Source organism: Coregonus clupeaformis, chromosome 14 (genome assembly GCF_020615455.1).
Source record: "Coregonus clupeaformis isolate EN_2021a chromosome 14, ASM2061545v1, whole genome shotgun sequence".
Lineage (NCBI taxonomy): Eukaryota > Metazoa > Chordata > Actinopteri > Salmoniformes > Salmonidae > Coregonus > Coregonus clupeaformis.
The window spans coordinates 145,862-165,719 of NC_059205.1; the positions used below are offsets into that span (position 1 = coordinate 145,862).

The 19,858-nt window shown below is 42.7% G+C and overlaps 1 protein-coding gene across 1 annotated transcript in view; it reads right to left on the reverse strand.

Moving 5' to 3' along the window:
* LOC121580517 (M-protein, striated muscle) overlaps positions 1 to 19,858 on the reverse strand; it is a 171,639-nt gene that overhangs the window by 140,783 nt on the left and 10,998 nt on the right. Inside the window, exon 3 of the mRNA XM_045224866.1 lies at positions 15,987 to 16,130. Within this exon, the coding sequence (XP_045080801.1) occupies positions 15,987 to 16,042 (56 nt within the window). The 5' untranslated portion in view covers positions 16,043 to 16,130. The remainder of the gene's footprint in view (positions 1 to 15,986; positions 16,131 to 19,858) is intronic.

A 19,858-nucleotide genomic window follows, 5' to 3' on the forward strand; every position in this document is an offset into this window, starting at 1 on the left:
ATGCTTCACGCCGGAGCTAGAGCAATCCGCTCCACCAGTGTGCAGTCCAGCTCCGGCCAGCGGGGCCAGACCGGACCAGGGATACTTTGGGGGGTTGGAGAGGGAGCGGGGATCAGGCCCGGAGCTGGATCCACCGCCTAGGCGGAGTGCCCACCCGGTCCCTCCCCTGTGGTATTTGGTTGGCGCGGTCGGAGTCCGCGCCTTTAGGGGGGGGTACTGTCACGCCCTGGCTCTGGGGACTCTAGTATGTTGAGCCAGGGTGTGAGTTTTCATTTGTGTTTGTTCTAGTTGTTGTATTTCTATGTTGGCCAGGGTGGCTCCCAATCAGAGATGGCTGTAGCTCGTTGTCTCTGATTGGGAGCCATACTTAAGTAACCGTTAGGCATTCATTTGGTGTGGTTTCTTGTTCCGTGTTGGTTTGTGTATGTAACCAGGGACGTCACGTTTTCGTTTTGTTGTTTTGTTCGTGTGATACTTTATAATAATAAAATGTTCGCATTCCACGCTGCGCCTTGATCCTCCTCTGTTCCCGACGAGCGTGACAATATCCACAGTAAAACGAGTCCTATATCGACATAACCTGAAAGGCCGCTCAGCAAGGAAGAAGCCACTGCTCCAAAACCGCCATTAAAAAGCCAGACTACGGTCTGCAACTGTACATGGGGACAAAGATCGTACTTTTTGGAGAAATGTCCTCTGGTCTGATGAAATAAAAATATAACTGTTTGGCCATAATGACCATTGTTATGGAAGTCGCTCTGGATAAGAGCGTCTGCTAAATGACTCAAATGTAAAATGTTATGTTTGGAGGAAAAAGGGGGTTGCTTGCAAGTCGAAGAACTCCATCCCAACCGTGAAGCACAGGGGTGGCAGCATCATGCTGTGGGGGTGCTTTGCTGCAGGAGGGACTGGTGCACTTCACAAAATAGATGGCATCATGAGGAAGGAAAATTATATGGATATATTGAAGCAACATCTCAAGACATCAGTCAGGAAGTTAAAGCTTGGTCGCAAGTGGGTCTTCCAAATGGACAATGACCCCAAGCATAATTCCAAAGTTGTGGCAAAATGGCTTAAGGACAACAAAGTCAAAGTATTGGAGTGGCCATCACAAAGCCCTGACCTCAATCCTATAGAAAATGTGTGAGCAGAACTGAAAAAGCGTGTGCGAGCAAGGAGGCCTACAAACCTGACTCAGTTACTCAGCTACCAAATACTAATTGAGTGTATGTAAACTTCTGACCCACTGGGAATGTGATGAAAGAAATAAAAGCTGAAATAAATCATTCTCTCTACTATCATTCTGACATTTCACATTCTTAAAATAAAGTGGTGATCCTAACTGACCTAAAACAGGGAATGTTTACGAGGATTAAATGTCAGGAATTGTGAAAAACTGAGTTTAAATGTAATTGGCTAAAGGTGTATGTAAACTTCCCACTTCAACTGTACATACTACCCCAATTACCTCGACTAACCGGTGCCCCCGCACATTGCCTCGGTACCGGTACCCCCTGTATATAGCCTCCCTACTGTTATTTCCCATTGACTCTGTACCGGTACCCCCTGTATATAGCCTCCCTACTGTTATTTCCCATTGACTCTGTACCGGTATCCCTGTATATGGCCTCCCTACTGTTATTTCCCATTGACTCTGTACCGGTACCCCCTGTATATAGCCTCCCTACTGTTATTTCCCATTGACTCTGTACCGGTACCCCCTGTATATAGCCTCCCTACTGTTATTTCCCATTGACTCTGTACCGGTACCCCCTGTATATAGCCTCCCTACTGTTATTTCCCATTGACTCTGTACCGGTACCCCCTGTATATAGCCTCCCTACTGTTATTTCCCATTGACTCTGTACCGGTACCCCCTGTATATAGCCTCCCTACTGTTATTTCCCATGGACTCTGTACCGGTACCCCCTGTATATAGCCTCCCTACTGTTATTTCCCATTGACTCTGTACCGGTACCCCCTGTATATAGCCTCCCTACTGTTATTTCCCACAGACTCTGTACCGGTATCCCTGTATATAGCCTCCCTACTGTTATTTCCCATTGACTCTGTACCGGTACCCCCTGTATATAGCCTCCCTACTGTTATTTCCCATTGACTCTGTACCGGTACCCCCTGTATATAGCCTCCCTACTGTTATTTCCCATTGACTCTGTACCGGTACCCCCTGTATATAGCCTCCCCTACTGTTATTTCCCATTGACTCTGTACCGGTACCCCCTGTATATAGCCTCCCTACTGTTATTTCCCATTGACTCTGTACCGGTACCCCCCTGTATATAGCCTCCCTACTGTTATTTCCCATTGACTCTGTACCGGTACCCCCTGTATATAGCCTCCCTACTGTTATTTCACATAGCCTCTGTCCCGGTACCCCCCTGTATATAGCCTCCCTACTGTTATTTCCCATTGACTCTGTACCGGTACCCCCTGTATATAGCCTCCCTACTGTTATTTCCCATTGACTCTGTACCGGTACCCCCTGTATATAGCCTCCCTACTGTTATTTCACATTGACTCTGTACCGTACCCCCTGTATATAGCCTCCCCTACTGTTATTTCCCATTCACTCTGTACCGGTACCCCCTGTATATAGCCTCCCTACTGTTATTTCCCATTGACTCTGTACCGGTACCCCTGTATATAGCCTCCCTACTGTTATTTCCCATTGACTCTGTACCAGTACCCCCTGTATATAGCCTCCCTACTGTTATTTCCCATTGACTCTGTACCGTACCCCCTGTATATAGCCTCCCTACTGTTATTTCCCATTGACTCTGTACCGGTACCCCCCTGTATATAGCCTCCCTACTGTTATTTCCCATTGACTCTGTACCGGTACCCCCTGTATATAGCCTCCCTACTGTTATTTCCCATTGACTCTGTACCGGTACCCCCTGTATATAGCCTCCCTACTGTTATTTCACATTGACTCTGTCCCGGTACCCCCTGTATATAGCCTCCCTACTGTTATTTCCCATTGACTCTGTACCGGTACCCCCTGTATATAGCCTCCCTACTGTTATTTTACTGCTGCTCTTTAATTATTTGTTACTTTTATTTCGTATTATTTGATATTGTATTTCTTTGTGATTTTTTTGGTATTCTTTCTTAAAACTGCATTGTTGGTTAAGGGCATGTAAGTCATTGTAAGGTCTACACCTGTTGTATTCGGCGTATGTGAAAAATACAACTTGATTTGATTTGGAGGTTTCTCACAAATCCCTCTCCCCTGAATATATGAGCACCAAGAACAAATTACTTCAGATATCCCAAAAATATATTTAACTAACAAATTCCAAGAATACTTAAATAATTTAAAGTCAACTTGAAAAATCATCAATCAACTGTTGAATAAGAAAACAACATCTACAAATATCCCATCTCAATTTATTGTTGGAAATAAAACCTATAGTGATTCTGATGTTATTTCATGTGAATTTAATAACTTCTTTGTGACTGTGGGTTCCTCTCTGTCAAATAAAATAGAGAAAACTGATGTAAATCACTTGGATTACATTAAGGGACATTTCCCTTCTCTGCTTCAAATTGATCCTCCTGATGTGATGGAGGTGATGGAGGTGATGGAGGTCATTGGTAAATTAAAGGTACCAGCAGCAGGTTATGATGAGATTGGGGCCTCTTTGGTGAAATCAGAGTCTTCCTCAATCACTGAGCCTCTAACGTACATCTTCACCAAATCTATGCAAACTGATATTTTTCCTAAAGATCTGAAAATTGAAAAGGTTATCCCCCTCTATAAATCTGGGGATCCAAAATATTTTACAAATGATCGCCCAGTATTTGTCCTACCATGTTTCTAAAATCCTAGAAAAATGGGTGTAAAAGAGAATGTTGAAACATTTAAATCAACACTGAGCACCAATATGGTTTTAACACTGTATTCTATATGAGCACCAATATGGTTCCAACACTGTATTCTATATGAGCACCAATATGGTTTTAACACTGTATTCTATGAGCACCAATATGGTTTTAACACTGTATTCTATATGAGCACCAATATGGTTCCAACACTGTATTCTATATGAGCACCAATATGGTTTTAACACTGTATTCTATATGAGCACCAATATGGTTTCAACACTGTATTCTATATGAGCACCAATATGGTTCCAACACTGTATTCTATATGAGCACCAATATGGTTCCAACACTGTATTCTATATCAGCACCAATATGGTTTTAACACTGTATTCTATGAGCACCAATATGGTTTTAACCCTGTATTCTATATGAGCACCAATATGGTTTTAACACTGTATTCTATATGAGCACCAATATGGTTTCAACACTGTATTCTATATGAGCACCAATATGGTTTTAACACTGTATTCTATATGAGCACCAATATGGTTTTAACACTGTATTCTATATGAGCACCAATATGGTTCCAACACTGTATTCTATATGAGCACCAATATGGTTTTAACACTGTATTCTATATGAGCACCAATATGGTTTCAACACTGTATTCTATATGAGCACCAATATGGTTTTAACACTGTATTCTATATGAGCACCAATATGGTTTTAACACTGTATTCTATATGAGCACCAATATGGTTTTTACACTGTATTCTATATGAGCACCAATATGGTTTCAACACTGTATTCTATATGAGCACCAATATGGTTCCAACACTGTATTCTATATGAGCACCAATATGGTTCCAACACTGTATTCTATATGAGCACCAATATGGTTCCAACACTGTATTCTATATGAGCACCAATATGGTTTCAACACTGTATTCTATATGAGCACCAATATGGTTCCAACACTGTATTCTATATGAGCACCAATATGGTTCAACAATGTATTCTATATGAGCACCAATATGGTTTCAACACTGTATTCTATATGAGCACCAATATGGTTTTAACACTGTATTCTATATGAGCACCAGTATGGTTCCAACACTGTATTCTATATGAGCACCAATATGGTTTTAACACTGTATTCTATATGAGCACCAATATGGTTCCAACCCTGTATTCTATATGAGCACCAATATGGTTCCAACACTGTATTCTATATGAGCACCAATATGGTTCCAACACTGTATTCTATATGAGCACCAATATGGTTTTAACACTGTATTCTATATGAGCACCAATATGGTTTCAACACTGTATTCTATATGAGCACCAATATGGTTCCAACACTGTATTCTATATGAGCACCAATATGGTTTTAACACTGTATTCTATATGAGCACCAATATGGTTTCAACACTGTATTCTATATGAGCACCAATATGGTTCCAACACTGTATTCTATATGAGCACCAATATGGTTCCAACACTGTATTCTATATGAGCACCAATATGGTTCCAACCCTGTATTCTATATGAGCACCAATATGGTTCCAACACTGTATTCTATATCAGCACCAATATGGTTCCAACCCTGTATTCTATATGAGCACCAATATGGTTTTAACACTGTATTCTATATGAGCACCAATATGGTTTCAACACTGTATTCTATATGAGCACCAATATGGTTCCAACACTGTATTCTATATGAGCACCAATATGGTTCCAACACTGTATTCTATATGAGCACCAATATGGTTCCAATACTGTATTCTATATGAGCACCAATATGGTTTTAACACTGTATTCTATATGAGCACCAATATGGTTTCAACACTGTATTCTATATGAGCACCAATATGGTTCCAACACTGTATTCTATATGAGCACCAATATGGTTCCAACACTGTATTCTATATGAGCACCAATATGGTTCCAACCCTGTATTCTATATGAGCACCAATATGGTTCCAACACTGTATTCTATATCAGCACCAATATGGTTCCAACCCTGTATTCTATATGAGCACCAATATGGTTCCAACACTGTATTCTATATGAGCACCAATATGGTTCCAACACTGTATTCTATATGAGCACCAATATGGTTTTAACACTGTATTCTATATGAGCACCAATATGGTTTTAACACTGTATTCTATATGAGCACCAATATGGTTTTAACACTGTATTCTATATGAGCACCAATATGGTTTTAACACTGTATTCTATGAGCACCAATATGGTTCCAACACTGTATTCTATATGAGCACCAATATGGTTCCAACACTGTATTCTATATGAGCACCAATATGGTTCCAACACTGTATTCTATATGAGCACCAATATGGTTCCAACCCTGTATTCTATATGAGCACCAATATGGTTTTAACACTGTATTTGTGACACTCTGGCTCTATGGACGTTTATATTGAGCCAGGGTTGTTCATTTTCATGTGTTTGGGTGTATTTCATTTGGTGGTGTTGGGGATGGGTGAGTTTCATTTTGTTTGTGTCATGTGGTGATTGGTCGATGACTCCCAATCGGGAGGTAACGAGTGTCAGCTGTCGGCTCGTTATCTCTGATTGGGAGCCATATATTTCTGTGTGTTTTCTCCTTTGTGTTGTGGGTTATTGTTTCTTTGTTGCTGTTAGTAGTATTCAGTATAGAACTTCACGGATCGTCATTTGTTGTTTTCTTCGTGGTTGCTTTAAGTTAATAAAGTCATCATGTTCACTCGCAACGCTGCGCATTGGTCTCCTCCTTCAGACGATCGTGACAGAATAACCCACCAAAAAAAGGACCAAGCAGCGCGTCCCAGGAGCAAGGGTCTGGACACAGGAGTTATGGATGCCTCCTAAGGACTTTTGGACATGGGAGGAGATTCGGGCTGGAAAGGGTCCTTGGGCACAACCGGAGGAACATCATCGCCCTCGTGAAGAGCTGGGAGGCAGCTGCAGCCGAGAGGAGGTGGTCTGAGGAGGAATATCACCGCCCTCGTGAAGAGCTGGAGGCAGCTGCAGCCGAGAGGAGGTGGTATGAAGAGGAAGCGCGGAGTCGAGGCTGGAAGCCCGTGGTTACTCCCCAAAAATTTTTTGGGGGCACATGGCTTGGGCGCCTGGGCAGCAGGAGGCTGCCACAGGGAGAAAAGGAGAGAAGGCTATCGGATTACGGGAGCCATTGGCGAGTAGAGGGAGGGAAGTTGTTGTGGCACGGCATGAGAGACTGAAGTGTGTTCCCAGTCTGGTCCGGTCCGTTCTTGATCCCCAGTTAAGGCCAGTGGTGGGTGTTCCCGGTGCAGTCCGGCCTGTTCCTACTCCACGCACCAGGTCCACGATGTGCGTCGCCAGCCCGGCCTGAACTGGCCGTCTGCCAAACGGCGCCTGAACTGCCCGTCTGCCCAACGCCCGTCTGAACTGCCCGTCTGCCCAACGCCGTCTGAACTGCCCGTCTGCCCAACGGCGCCTGAACTGCCCGGCTGCCCAACGCCGTCTGAACTGCCCGTCTGCCCAACGCCCGTCTGAACTGCCCGTCTGCCCAACGCCGTCTGAACTGTCCGTCTGCCCAACGCCGTCTGAACTGCCCGTCTGTACTGAGCCTGCAAAGCCGCCCGTCTGCCATGAGCCTTCAGAGCCGTCCGCCAGACCGGGGCCGCTAGAGCTCTCCGCCAGACAGGATCAGCCAGAGCCTTCCGCCAGACAGGATCAGCCAGAGCCTTCCGCCAGACAGGAGCAGCCAGAGCCTTCCGCCAGACAGGAGCAGCCAGATCCGTCAGCCAGCCATGAGCAGCCAGATCCGTCAGCCAGCCACGAGCAGCCAGATCCGTCAGCCAGCCATGAGCAACCAGATCCGTCAGCCAGCCATGAGCAGCCAGATCCGTCAGCCAGCCACGAGCAGCCAGATCCGTCAGCCAGCCACGAGCAGCCAGATCCGTCAGCCAGCCATGAGCAGCCAGATCCGTCAGCCAGCCGCGAGCAGCCAGACCCGTCAGCCAGCCATGAGCAGCCAGATCCGTCAGCCAGCCATGAGCAGCCAGATCCGTCAGCCAGCCACGAGCAGCCAGATCCGTCAGCCAGCCACGAGCAGCCAGATCCGTCAGCCCGCCAGGATCCGCCAGATCCGTCAGCCAGCCAGGATCCGCCAGAGCCGTCCTGCCAGGATCCGCCAGAGCCGTCCAGCCAGGATCCGCCAGAGCCGTTCAGCAAGGATCCGCCAGAGCCGTCCAGCCAGGATCAGCCAGAGCCGTCCAGCCAGGATCAGCCAGAGCCGTCCAGCCAGGATCCGCCAGAGCCGTCCAGCCAGGATCCGCCAGAGCCGTCCAGCCTGGATCCGCCAGAGCCGTCCCGCCAGGATCAGCCAGAGCCGTCCCGCCAGGATCAGCCAGAGCCGTCCCGCCAGGATCCGCCAGAGCCAGCCAGCCAGGATCCGCCATCTAGTCAGGTACTGCCCCTTAGCCCGGTGCTGCCCCTTAGTCCGGTGCTGCCCTTTAGCCCGGTGCTGCCCCTGAGTCCGGTGCTGCCCCTGAGTCCGGTGCTGCCCCTGAGTCCGGTGCTGCCCCTGAGTCCGGTGCTGCCCCTGAGTCCGGTGCTGCCCCTGAGTCCGGTGCTGCCCCTGAGTCCGGTGCTGCCCCTTAGTCCTGTACTGCCCTTTAGTCCGGTACTGCCCCGTAGTCCGGTGCTGCCCCGTAGCCCGGTGCTGCCCCTTATCCCGGTGCTGCCCCTTAGGCCGATGCTGCCCCTTAGTCCGGGGTTGCCCCTTAGTCCAGGTGGGGTTAGGTGGAGGGTGGTCATTGGGAGGCTACCGAAGCAGGTTGTGACTGTGGTGGGGTGGGGATCACGACCGGGGCCAGAGCCGCCACCATGGACAGACGCCCACCCAGACCCTCCCCTAGTCCTGATGTTGGTGCGCCCGGAGTTCGCACCTTTAGGGGGGGGTACTGTGACACTCTGGCTCTATGGACGTTTATATTGAGCCAGGGTTGTTCATTTTCATGTGTTTGGGTGTATTTCATTTGGTGGTGTTGGGGATGGGGTGAGTTTCATTTGTTTGTGTCATGTGGTGATTGGTCGATGACTCCCAATCGGAGGTAACGAGTGTCAGCTGTCGGCTCGTTATCTCTGATTGGGAGCCATATATATTCTGTGTGTTTTTCTCCTTTGTGTTGTGGGTTATTGTTTCTTTGTTGCTGTTAGTAGTATTCAGTATAGAACTTCACGGATCGTCATTTGTTGTTTTCTTCGTGGTTGCTTTAAGTTAATAAAGTCATCATGTTCACTCGCAACGCTGCGCATTGGTCTCCTCCTTCAGACGATCGTGACAGTATTCTATATCAGCACCAATATGGTTCCAACCCTGTATTCTATATGAGCACCAATATGGTTCCAACACTGTATTCTATATGAGCACCAATATGGTTCCAACACTGTATTCTATATGAGCACCAATATGGTTCCAACACTGTATTCTATATGAGCACCAATATGGTTTTAACACTGTATTCTATATGAGCACCAATATGGTTTTAACACTGTATTCTATATGAGCACCAATATGGTTTTAACACTGTATTCTATATGAGCACCAATATGGTTTCAACACTGTATTCTATATGAGCACCAATATGGTTTTAACACTGTATTCTATATGAGCACCAATATGGTTTTAACACTGTATTCTATATGAGCACCAATATGGTTCCAACACTGTATTCTATATGAGCACCAATATGGTTTTAACACTGTATTCTATATGAGCACCAATATGGTTTCAACCCCTGTATTCTATATGAGCACCAATATGGTTTTAACACTGTATTCTATATGAGCACCAATATGGTTTTAACACTGTATTCTATATGAGCACCAATATGGTTTCAACACTGTATTCTATATCAGCACCAATATGGTTTTAACACTGTATTCTATATGAGCACCAACATGGTTTTAACACTGTATTCTATATGAACACCAATATGGTTTCAACACTGTATTCTATATGAGCACCAATATGGTTCCAACCCTGTATTCTATATGAGCACCAATATGGTTTTAACACTGTATTCTATATGAGCACCAATATGGTTCCAACACTGTATTCTATATGAGCACCAATATGGTTTTAACACTGTATTCTATATGAGCACCAATATGGTTTCAACACTGTATTCTATATGAGCACCAATATGGTTTTTACACTGTATTCTATATGAGCACCAATATGGTTCCAACCCTGTATTCTATATGAGCACCAATATGGTTCCAACCCTGTATTCTATATGAGCACCAATATGGTTCCAACACTGTATTCTATATGAGCACCAATATGGTTTTAACACTGTATTCTATATGAGCACCAATATGGTTCCAACCCTGTATTCTATATGAGCACCAATATGGTTTTAACACTGTATTCTATATGAGCACCAATATGGTTTTAACACTGTATTCTATATGAGCACCAATATGGTTTCAACACTGTATTCTATATCAGCACCAATATGGTTTTAACACTGTATTCTATATGAGCACCAACATGGTTTTAACACTGTATTCTATATGAACACCAATATGGTTTCAACACTGTATTCTATATGAGCACCAATATGGTTCCAACACTGTATTCTATATGAGCACCAATATGGTTTTAACACTGTATTCTATATGAGCACCAATATGGTTCCAACACTGTATTCTATATGAGCACCAATATGGTTTTAACACTGTATTCTATATGAGCACCAATATGGTTTCAACACTGTATTCTATATGAGCACCAATATGGTTTTAACACTGTATTCTATATGAGCACCAATATGGTTTTAACACTGTATTCTATATGAGCACCAATATGGTTCCAACACTGTATTCTATATGAGCACCAATATGGTTTTAACACTGTATTCTATATGAGCACCAATATGGTTTCAACCCTGTATTCTATATGAGCACCAATATGGTTTTAACACTGTATTCTATATGAGCACCAATATGGTTTTAACACTGTATTCTATATGAGCACCAATATGGTTTCAACACTGTATTCTATATCAGCACCAATATGGTTTTAACACTGTATTCTATATGAGCACCAACATGGTTTTAACACTGTATTCTATATGAACACCAATATGGTTTCAACACTGTATTCTATATGAGCACCAATATGGTTCCAACCCTGTATTCTATATGAGCACCAATATGGTTTTAACACTGTATTCTATATGAGCACCAATATGGTTCCAACACTGTATTCTATATGAGCACCAATATGGTTTTAACACTGTATTCTATATGAGCACCAATATGGTTTCAACACTGTATTCTATATGAGCACCAATATGGTTTTTACACTGTATTCTATATGAGCACCAATATGGTTCCAACCCTGTATTCTATATGAGCACCAATATGGTTCCAACCCTGTATTCTATATGAGCACCAATATGGTTCCAACCCTGTATTCTATATGAGCACCAATATGGTTCCAACACTGTATTCTATATGAGCACCAGTATGGTTTTAACACTGTATTCTATATGAGCACCAATATGGTTCCAACACTGTATTCTATATGAGCACCAATATGGTTTTAACACTGTATTCTATATGAGCACCAATATGGTTTTAACACTGTATTCTATATGAACACCAGTATGGTTTTAACACTGTATTCTATATGAGCACCAATATGGTTCCAACCCTGTATTCTATATGAGCACCAATATGGTTCCAACCCTGTATTCTATATGAGCACCAATATGGTTTTAACACTGTATTCTATATGAGCACCAATATGGTTTTAACACTGTATTCTATATGAGCACCAATATGGTTTTAACACTGTATTCTATATGAGCACCAATATGGTTCCAACACTGTATTCTATATGAGCACCAATATGGTTCCAACCCTGTATTCTATATGAGCACCAATATGGTTTTAACACTGTATTCTATATGAACACCAGTATGGTTTTAACACTGTATTCTATATGAGCACCAATATGGTTCCAACCCTGTATTCTATATGAGCACCAATATGGTTTTAACACTGTATTCTATATGAGCACCAATATGGTTTTAACACTGTATTCTATATGAGCACCAGTATGGTTTTAACACTGTATTCTATATGAACACCAGTATGGTTTTAACCCTGTATTCTATATGAGCACCAATATGGTTTCAACACTGTATTCTATATGAGCACCAATATGGTTCCAACACTGTATTCTATATCAGCACCAATATGGTTTTAACACTGTATTCTATATGAGCACCAATATGGTTTTAACACTGTATTCTATATGAGCACCAATATGGTTTTAACACTGTATTCTATATGAGCACCAATATGGTTCCAACACTGTATTCTATATGAGCACCAATATGGTTCCAACCCTGTATTCTATATGAGCACCAATATGGTTTTAACACTGTATTCTATATGAACACCAGTATGGTTTTAACACTGTATTCTATATGAGCACCAATATGGTTCCAACCCTGTATTCTATATGAGCACCAATATGGTTTTAACACTGTATTCTATATGAGCACCAATATGGTTTTAACACTGTATTCTATATGAGCACCAGTATGGTTTTAACACTGTATTCTATATGAACACCAGTATGGTTTTAACCCTGTATTCTATATGAGCACCAATATGGTTTCAACACTGTATTCTATATGAGCACCAATATGGTTTCAACACTGTATTCTATATGAGCACCAATATGGTTCCAACCCTGTATTCTATATGAGCACCAATATGGTTCCAACACTGTATTCTATATGAGCACCAATATGGTTCCAACACTGTATTCTATATGAGCACCAATATGGTTCCAACACTGTATTCTATATGAGCACCAATATGGTTTCAACACTGTATTCTATATGAACACCAGTATGGTTTTAACACTGTATTCTATATGAGCACCAATATGGTTTTAACACTGTATTCTATATGAGCACCAATATGGTTCCAACCCTGTATTCTATATGAGCACCAATATGGTTTTAACACTGTATTCTATATGAGCACCTATATGGTTTTAACACTGTATTCTATATGAACACCAATATGGTTTTAACACTGTATTCTATATGAGCACCAATATGGTTTTAACACTGTATTCTATATGAGCACCAATATGGTTCCAACACTGTATTCTATATGAGCACCAATATGGTTTTAACACTGTATTCTATATGAGCACCAATATGGTTCCAACACTGTATTCTATATGAGCACCAATATGGTTTTAACACTGTATTCTATATGAGCACCAATATGGTTTTAACACTGTATTCTATATGAACACCAATATGGTTTTAACACTGTATTCTATATGAGCACCAATATGGTTTTAACACTGTATTCTATATGAGCACCAATATGGTTCCAACCCTGTATTCTATATGAGCACCAATATGGTTTTAACACTGTATTCTATATGAGCACCAATATGGTTTTAACACTGTATTCTATATGAACACCAATATGGTTTCAACACTGTATTCTATATGAGCACCAATATGGTTCCAACCCTGTATTCTATATGAGCACCAATATGGTTTTAACACTGTATTCTATATGAGCACCAATATGGTTTTAACACTGTATTCTATATGAGCACCAATATGGTTTTCGTAAAATCTACTTCCCAGATATGGCTCTTTTGCAACTTGTGGATAAAATATTTACAGCCTTTAACAACAATGAATACGCTCTTGGCATCTTTTTAGATGTATGCAAAGCATTTGACACGGTTGATGATGAAATATTACATTATTACGGTTTATGAATATACATATAATTGGCTATATACGGTGCATTCCTAAAGTATTCAGACCCCTTCCCTTTTTGTTATGTTACAGCCTTTTCAAACATTTGTATTTATTTTTTATTTCCTCATCAATCTGCGCACAATACCCCATAATGACAGGTATTAGAATGTTTGCAAATGTACTAAATATAAAAAACTGAAATACCTTATTTACAAAAGTATACAGACGCTTTACTATGAGAATCGAAATTGAGCTCAGGTGCATCCTGTTTCCATTGATCATCCTTGAGATGTTTCTACAATTTGATTGGAGTCCACCTGTGGTAAATTCAATTGATTGGACATGATTTGGAAATACACACACCTGTCTATATAAGGTCCCACAGTTGACAGTGCACGTCAGAGCAAAAACCAAGCCATGAGGTAGAAGGAATTGTCCGTAGAGGTCCGAGACAGGATTGGTCGAGGTACAGATCTGGGGAAGGGTACCGGAAAATGTCTGCAGCATTGAAGGTCCCCAAGAACACAGTGGCGTCCATCATTCTTAAATGGAAGAAATTTGGAAGGTGACCAAAAACCCGATGGTCACTGACAGAGCTCCAGAGTTCCTCTGTGGAGATGGGAGAATCTTCCAGAAAGACAACCATCTCTGCAGCACTCCACCAATCAGGCCTTTATGGTAGAGTGGCCAGACGGAAGCCACTCCTCAGTAAAAGGCACATGACAGCCCGCTTGGAGTTTGCCAAAAGGTACCTAAAGGACTCTCATGCCATAAGAAACAAGATTCTCTGATCTGATGAAACCAAGATTGAACTCTTTGGCCTGAATGCCCAGCGTGACATCTGGAGGAATCCTGGCAGAGAGAATGGGAGAAACTCCCCAAATACAGGTGTGCCAAGCTTGTAGCGTCATACCTTAAAAGTATCGAGGCTGTAATCACTGCCAAAGGTGCTTCAACAAAGTACTGAGTAAAGGGTCTGAATACTTATGTAAATGTGATATTTCAGTGTTTAATTTTTTTATTTTGTGCAAAAATAATCTAAAAACCTGTTTTTGCTTTGTCATTATGGGGTATTATGTGAAGATTGATGAGAATTACATGTTTTTTTTTATCCATTTTAGAATAAGGCTGTAACGTAACAAAATGTGGAAAAAGTCAAGGGGTCTGAATACTTTCCGAATGAACTGTAGTTATGTTTATGATAGAGAGCAATTTGTTTATGCAAACAGCTGTGCATCTACCAGGGCCACGATATCCTGTGGTGTGCCACAGGGTTGGATAATTGGACCTTTGTTATTCCTAAACTATATTAATGACCTTGCTTCTGTGTCTCCTACCATACTTCCCCTTCTCTTTGCTGATGATACCAATTAGATTTTATCACACACAAATGTTGATTCAGTAATTAATGAAGCCAACTCAGGCATGGACACATTTTCTGGATGGTTCCAGATAAACTAGTTATCTTTAAATGTTAAAAAATCCAACTTTATTGTATGCACTAGTAAGATTGTAAAAAAGGAGCCAGAATCTCAATTGGTGGGAATGAAATGGATGAAAAGTTTCATCTACAAATACTCATATCTCCCAGACATTTTATCTAAACCATTCAATGGATTCTTCCAGGTTAATTCCAAATCCATCTATATAAAACAAGACACTGCAATAACCTTCACCCTCCCCACTGCCCCACCTCTCATAGTCAATTCTCTATCAGATACAGAATTCTTATCTTCACACTGCCAAAACATAATCATCCTCAATAACTTAAAGGTAAGACTGGGGGTCAGCCTGATGAACCAAACTACTCAGTAATCTCCTCCATATAGCCCAACTCTCACACACTCACATGCACACATTTAAACAAAACAAATACTGTTCGTTTTTTTTCGTGATTACTGATCAATTAATTTATACATTTATGATTAGTAGGTTTTGTTATCTGTTTTAACAAACCTTTTTATTTTTGTACTTATGTATTGTATATAGTTTTTTTGTGGTGTGGTTTTTATACAAGCCCCTGGGCTTCCAACTACACCTGCACACCGTTTATTCATTAGTTTTTATCTGTATTGTTGTTTATCAATAAATTAAACCTAAACATCCCCAAACTCATGGCTACAGACAACAGGCGCATGCTGTATGAAAACAGACAATACTGGCAACACTACATCATTCAGAGTAAAGTCTATCTGAAACATGTCAATGGTACTATGTTATATCCCAGCTATAGTAACCCTGACAACAGTCTCCCACCTGGTGCTAAAGACAGGGAGGACATATCCTATGACTACAGACAGGACAACAGACATAATGTCAGTACTCCACCTGGTCCTGAAGACAGGAACTATGTATCCAATGACCTCATTGGTGTCAGGGTCCATGGCCAGGTACTTCTTGACTCTCGGCGGCAGCAGCTGGCTAGGTATGAACTCCGACCCCTTCACTGACTGGACAGAACTCTGCTGCACTCTGCCAGGGGGAGAGACAGTTAGAGAGAGGCAGAGCTGTACAACTCTTTAACACTGAGTAGTTGTGTAACAGCAACATGTGTTCTACCTGGATGTGCCTTTACAGTTACTGTGATAGATGGAAGAATGGAAAGTTCTGAGAGTCACCAAACAAAGAAACATATAAAGATAAACTGAGACTGGATCCTAGTCCAGTGAACAGCAGAAATAACTGACATGATCCTGACACACATTACAGACCCAAATACACAAGACACCACAGACACAGCAGACACCACAGATACAGCAGACACCACAGATATACCAGACACCACAGATACACCAGACACCACAGATACACCAGACACCACAGATACACCACAGACACACCAGACACCACAGATACACCAGACACCACAGATACACCAGACATCACAGATACACCAGACACCACAGATACACCAAACCCCACAGATACACCAGACACCATATATACACCACAGATACACCACAAATACACCAGACACCACAGATACACCAGACACAACTGATACACCACATATACACCACAGATATACCAGACACCACAGATATACCAGAGATATACCAGAGATACACCACAGATACACCAGACATCACAGATACACCACAGATACACCAGACACCACAGATACACCAGACACCACAGATACACCAGATATACACCACAGATACACCAGATATACACCACAGATACACCACAGATACACCAGACACCACAGATACAACACAGATACACCACAGATACACCAGACACCACAGATACACCACATATACACCACAGATACACCAGACACCACAGATACAACACATATACACCACAGATACACCACAAATACACCAGACACCACAGATACACCACAGATACACCACAGAAACAGACACCACAGATACACCACAGACACACCAGACACCACAGATACACCATACACCATAGATACACCAGACACCACAGATATACCACAGATACACCAGACAACACAGATACAACAGACACCACAGATACACAAGACATGACAGATACACCAGACACCAACGATAAACCATAGATACACCACAGATACAAAAGACACCATATATACACCACAGATACACCAGACAAACCACAGGCTAACTAGACACCACAGATACACCAAACCCCACAGATACACCAGACACAACTGATACACCACAGATACACCAGACACAACTGATACACCACAGATACACCAGACACCACAGATACACCAGACACAACTGATACACCACAGATACACCAGACACCACAGATACAACAGACCCCACAGATACACCACAGATACACCAGACACCACAGATACACCAGACACCACAGATACACCAGACACCACAAATACACCACAGACCCCACAAATACACCACAGACACACCAGACACCACAGATACACCAGACACTATAGATACACCACAGATACACCAGACAAACAACAGGCTAACTAGACACCACAGATACACCAAACCCCACAGATACACCAGACACCATAGATACACCAGACACAACTGATACACCACATATACACCAGACTCCACATATACACCACAGATACACCAGACACCACAGATACAACACAGATACACCAGACACAACTGATACACCACAGATACACCAGACACCACAGATAAACCACAGAAACATCACAGATACACCACAGATACACCAGACACAACTGATACACCACAGATACACCAGAAACCACAGATACACCAGACACCACAGATACACCACAGATACACCACAGATACACCAGAAACACCACAGATACAACACAGATACACCAGACACAACAGATACACCACATATACACCACAGATACACCACAGATACACCAGACACCACAGAAACACTACAGATACAACACAGATACACCAGACACCACAGATACACCACAGATACACCAGACACAACTGATACACCACAGATACACCAGACACCACAGATACAACACAGATACACCAGACAACTGATACACCACAGATACACCAGAGATACACCACAGATACACCAGACACCACATATACACCACAGATACACCACAGATACACCAGACACCACAGATACACCCCAGATACACCAGACACCACAGATACACCATAGATACAACACAGATACACCAGACACAACTGATACACCACAGATACACCAGACACCACAGATACACCAGACACCACAGATACACCACAAGAACACCACAGATACACCAGACACAACTGGTACACCACAGATACACCAGACACCACAGATACACCACAGATACAACACAGATACACCATACACCACAGATACAACACAGATACAACACAGATACACCAGACACAACTGATACACCACAGATACACCAGACACAACTGATACACCACAGATACACCAGACACCACAGATACAACACAGAAACACCACAGATACAGCAGACACCACATATACACCAGACACCACAGATAAACCACAGATACAGCAGACACCAGAGATACACCAGACACCACAGATACACCACAGATACAACACAGATACACCAGACACAACTGATACACCACAAATACACCACAGATACACCAGACACCACAGATACACCAGACACAACTGATACACCACAGATACACCAGACACAACTGATACACCACAGATACACCACACATACACCAGATACCACACATACACCACAGATACACCAGACACCACAGATACACCAGACACCACAGATACACCAGACACCACATATACACCACAGACACACCAGACACCACAGATACACCAGACACCACAGATATACCAGACACCACAGATACACCAGACACCACAGACAAACCAGACGCCACAGATACACCACAGATACACCAGACACCACAGATACACCAGACACCACAGATACACCAGACACCACAGACAAACCAGACACCACAGATACACCAGACACCACAGATACACCAGACACCACAGATACACCAGACACCACAGATACACAGATACACCAGACACACCACAAACACACCAGACACCACAGATACAACAGACACCACAGATACACCACAGATACACCAGACACCAGACACAACAGATACACCAGACACCACAGATACACCACAGATACACCAGACACCACATATACACCAGACACCACATATACACCACAGACACACCAGACACCACATATACACCACAAATACACCACAGACACACCAGACACACAAGACACCACAGATACACCAGATACACCACAGATACACCACAGATACACAAGACACCACAGATACACCAGACACCACAGATACACCAGACACCACAGATACACCAGACACCACAGATACAACACAGATACACCACAGATACAGCAGACACAATATATACACCACAGATGTGGTCCTCTGTAGCTCAATTGGTAGAGCATGGCGCTTGTAACGCCAGGGTAGTGGGTTCGATCCCCGGGACCACCCATACGTAAAAATGTATGCGCACATGACTGTAAGACGCTTTGGATAAAAGCGTCTGCTAAATGGCATATTATTATTATTAATATTATTATTATTAGATACACCAGACAACACAGATAAACCACAGATTCACCAGACACCACAGATACACCAGAAACCATAGATACACCAGACACACCACAGATACACTAGGCACCACAGATACACCACATAAATAGCAGACACCACATATACACCATAGATACACCAGACACACCAGACACCACA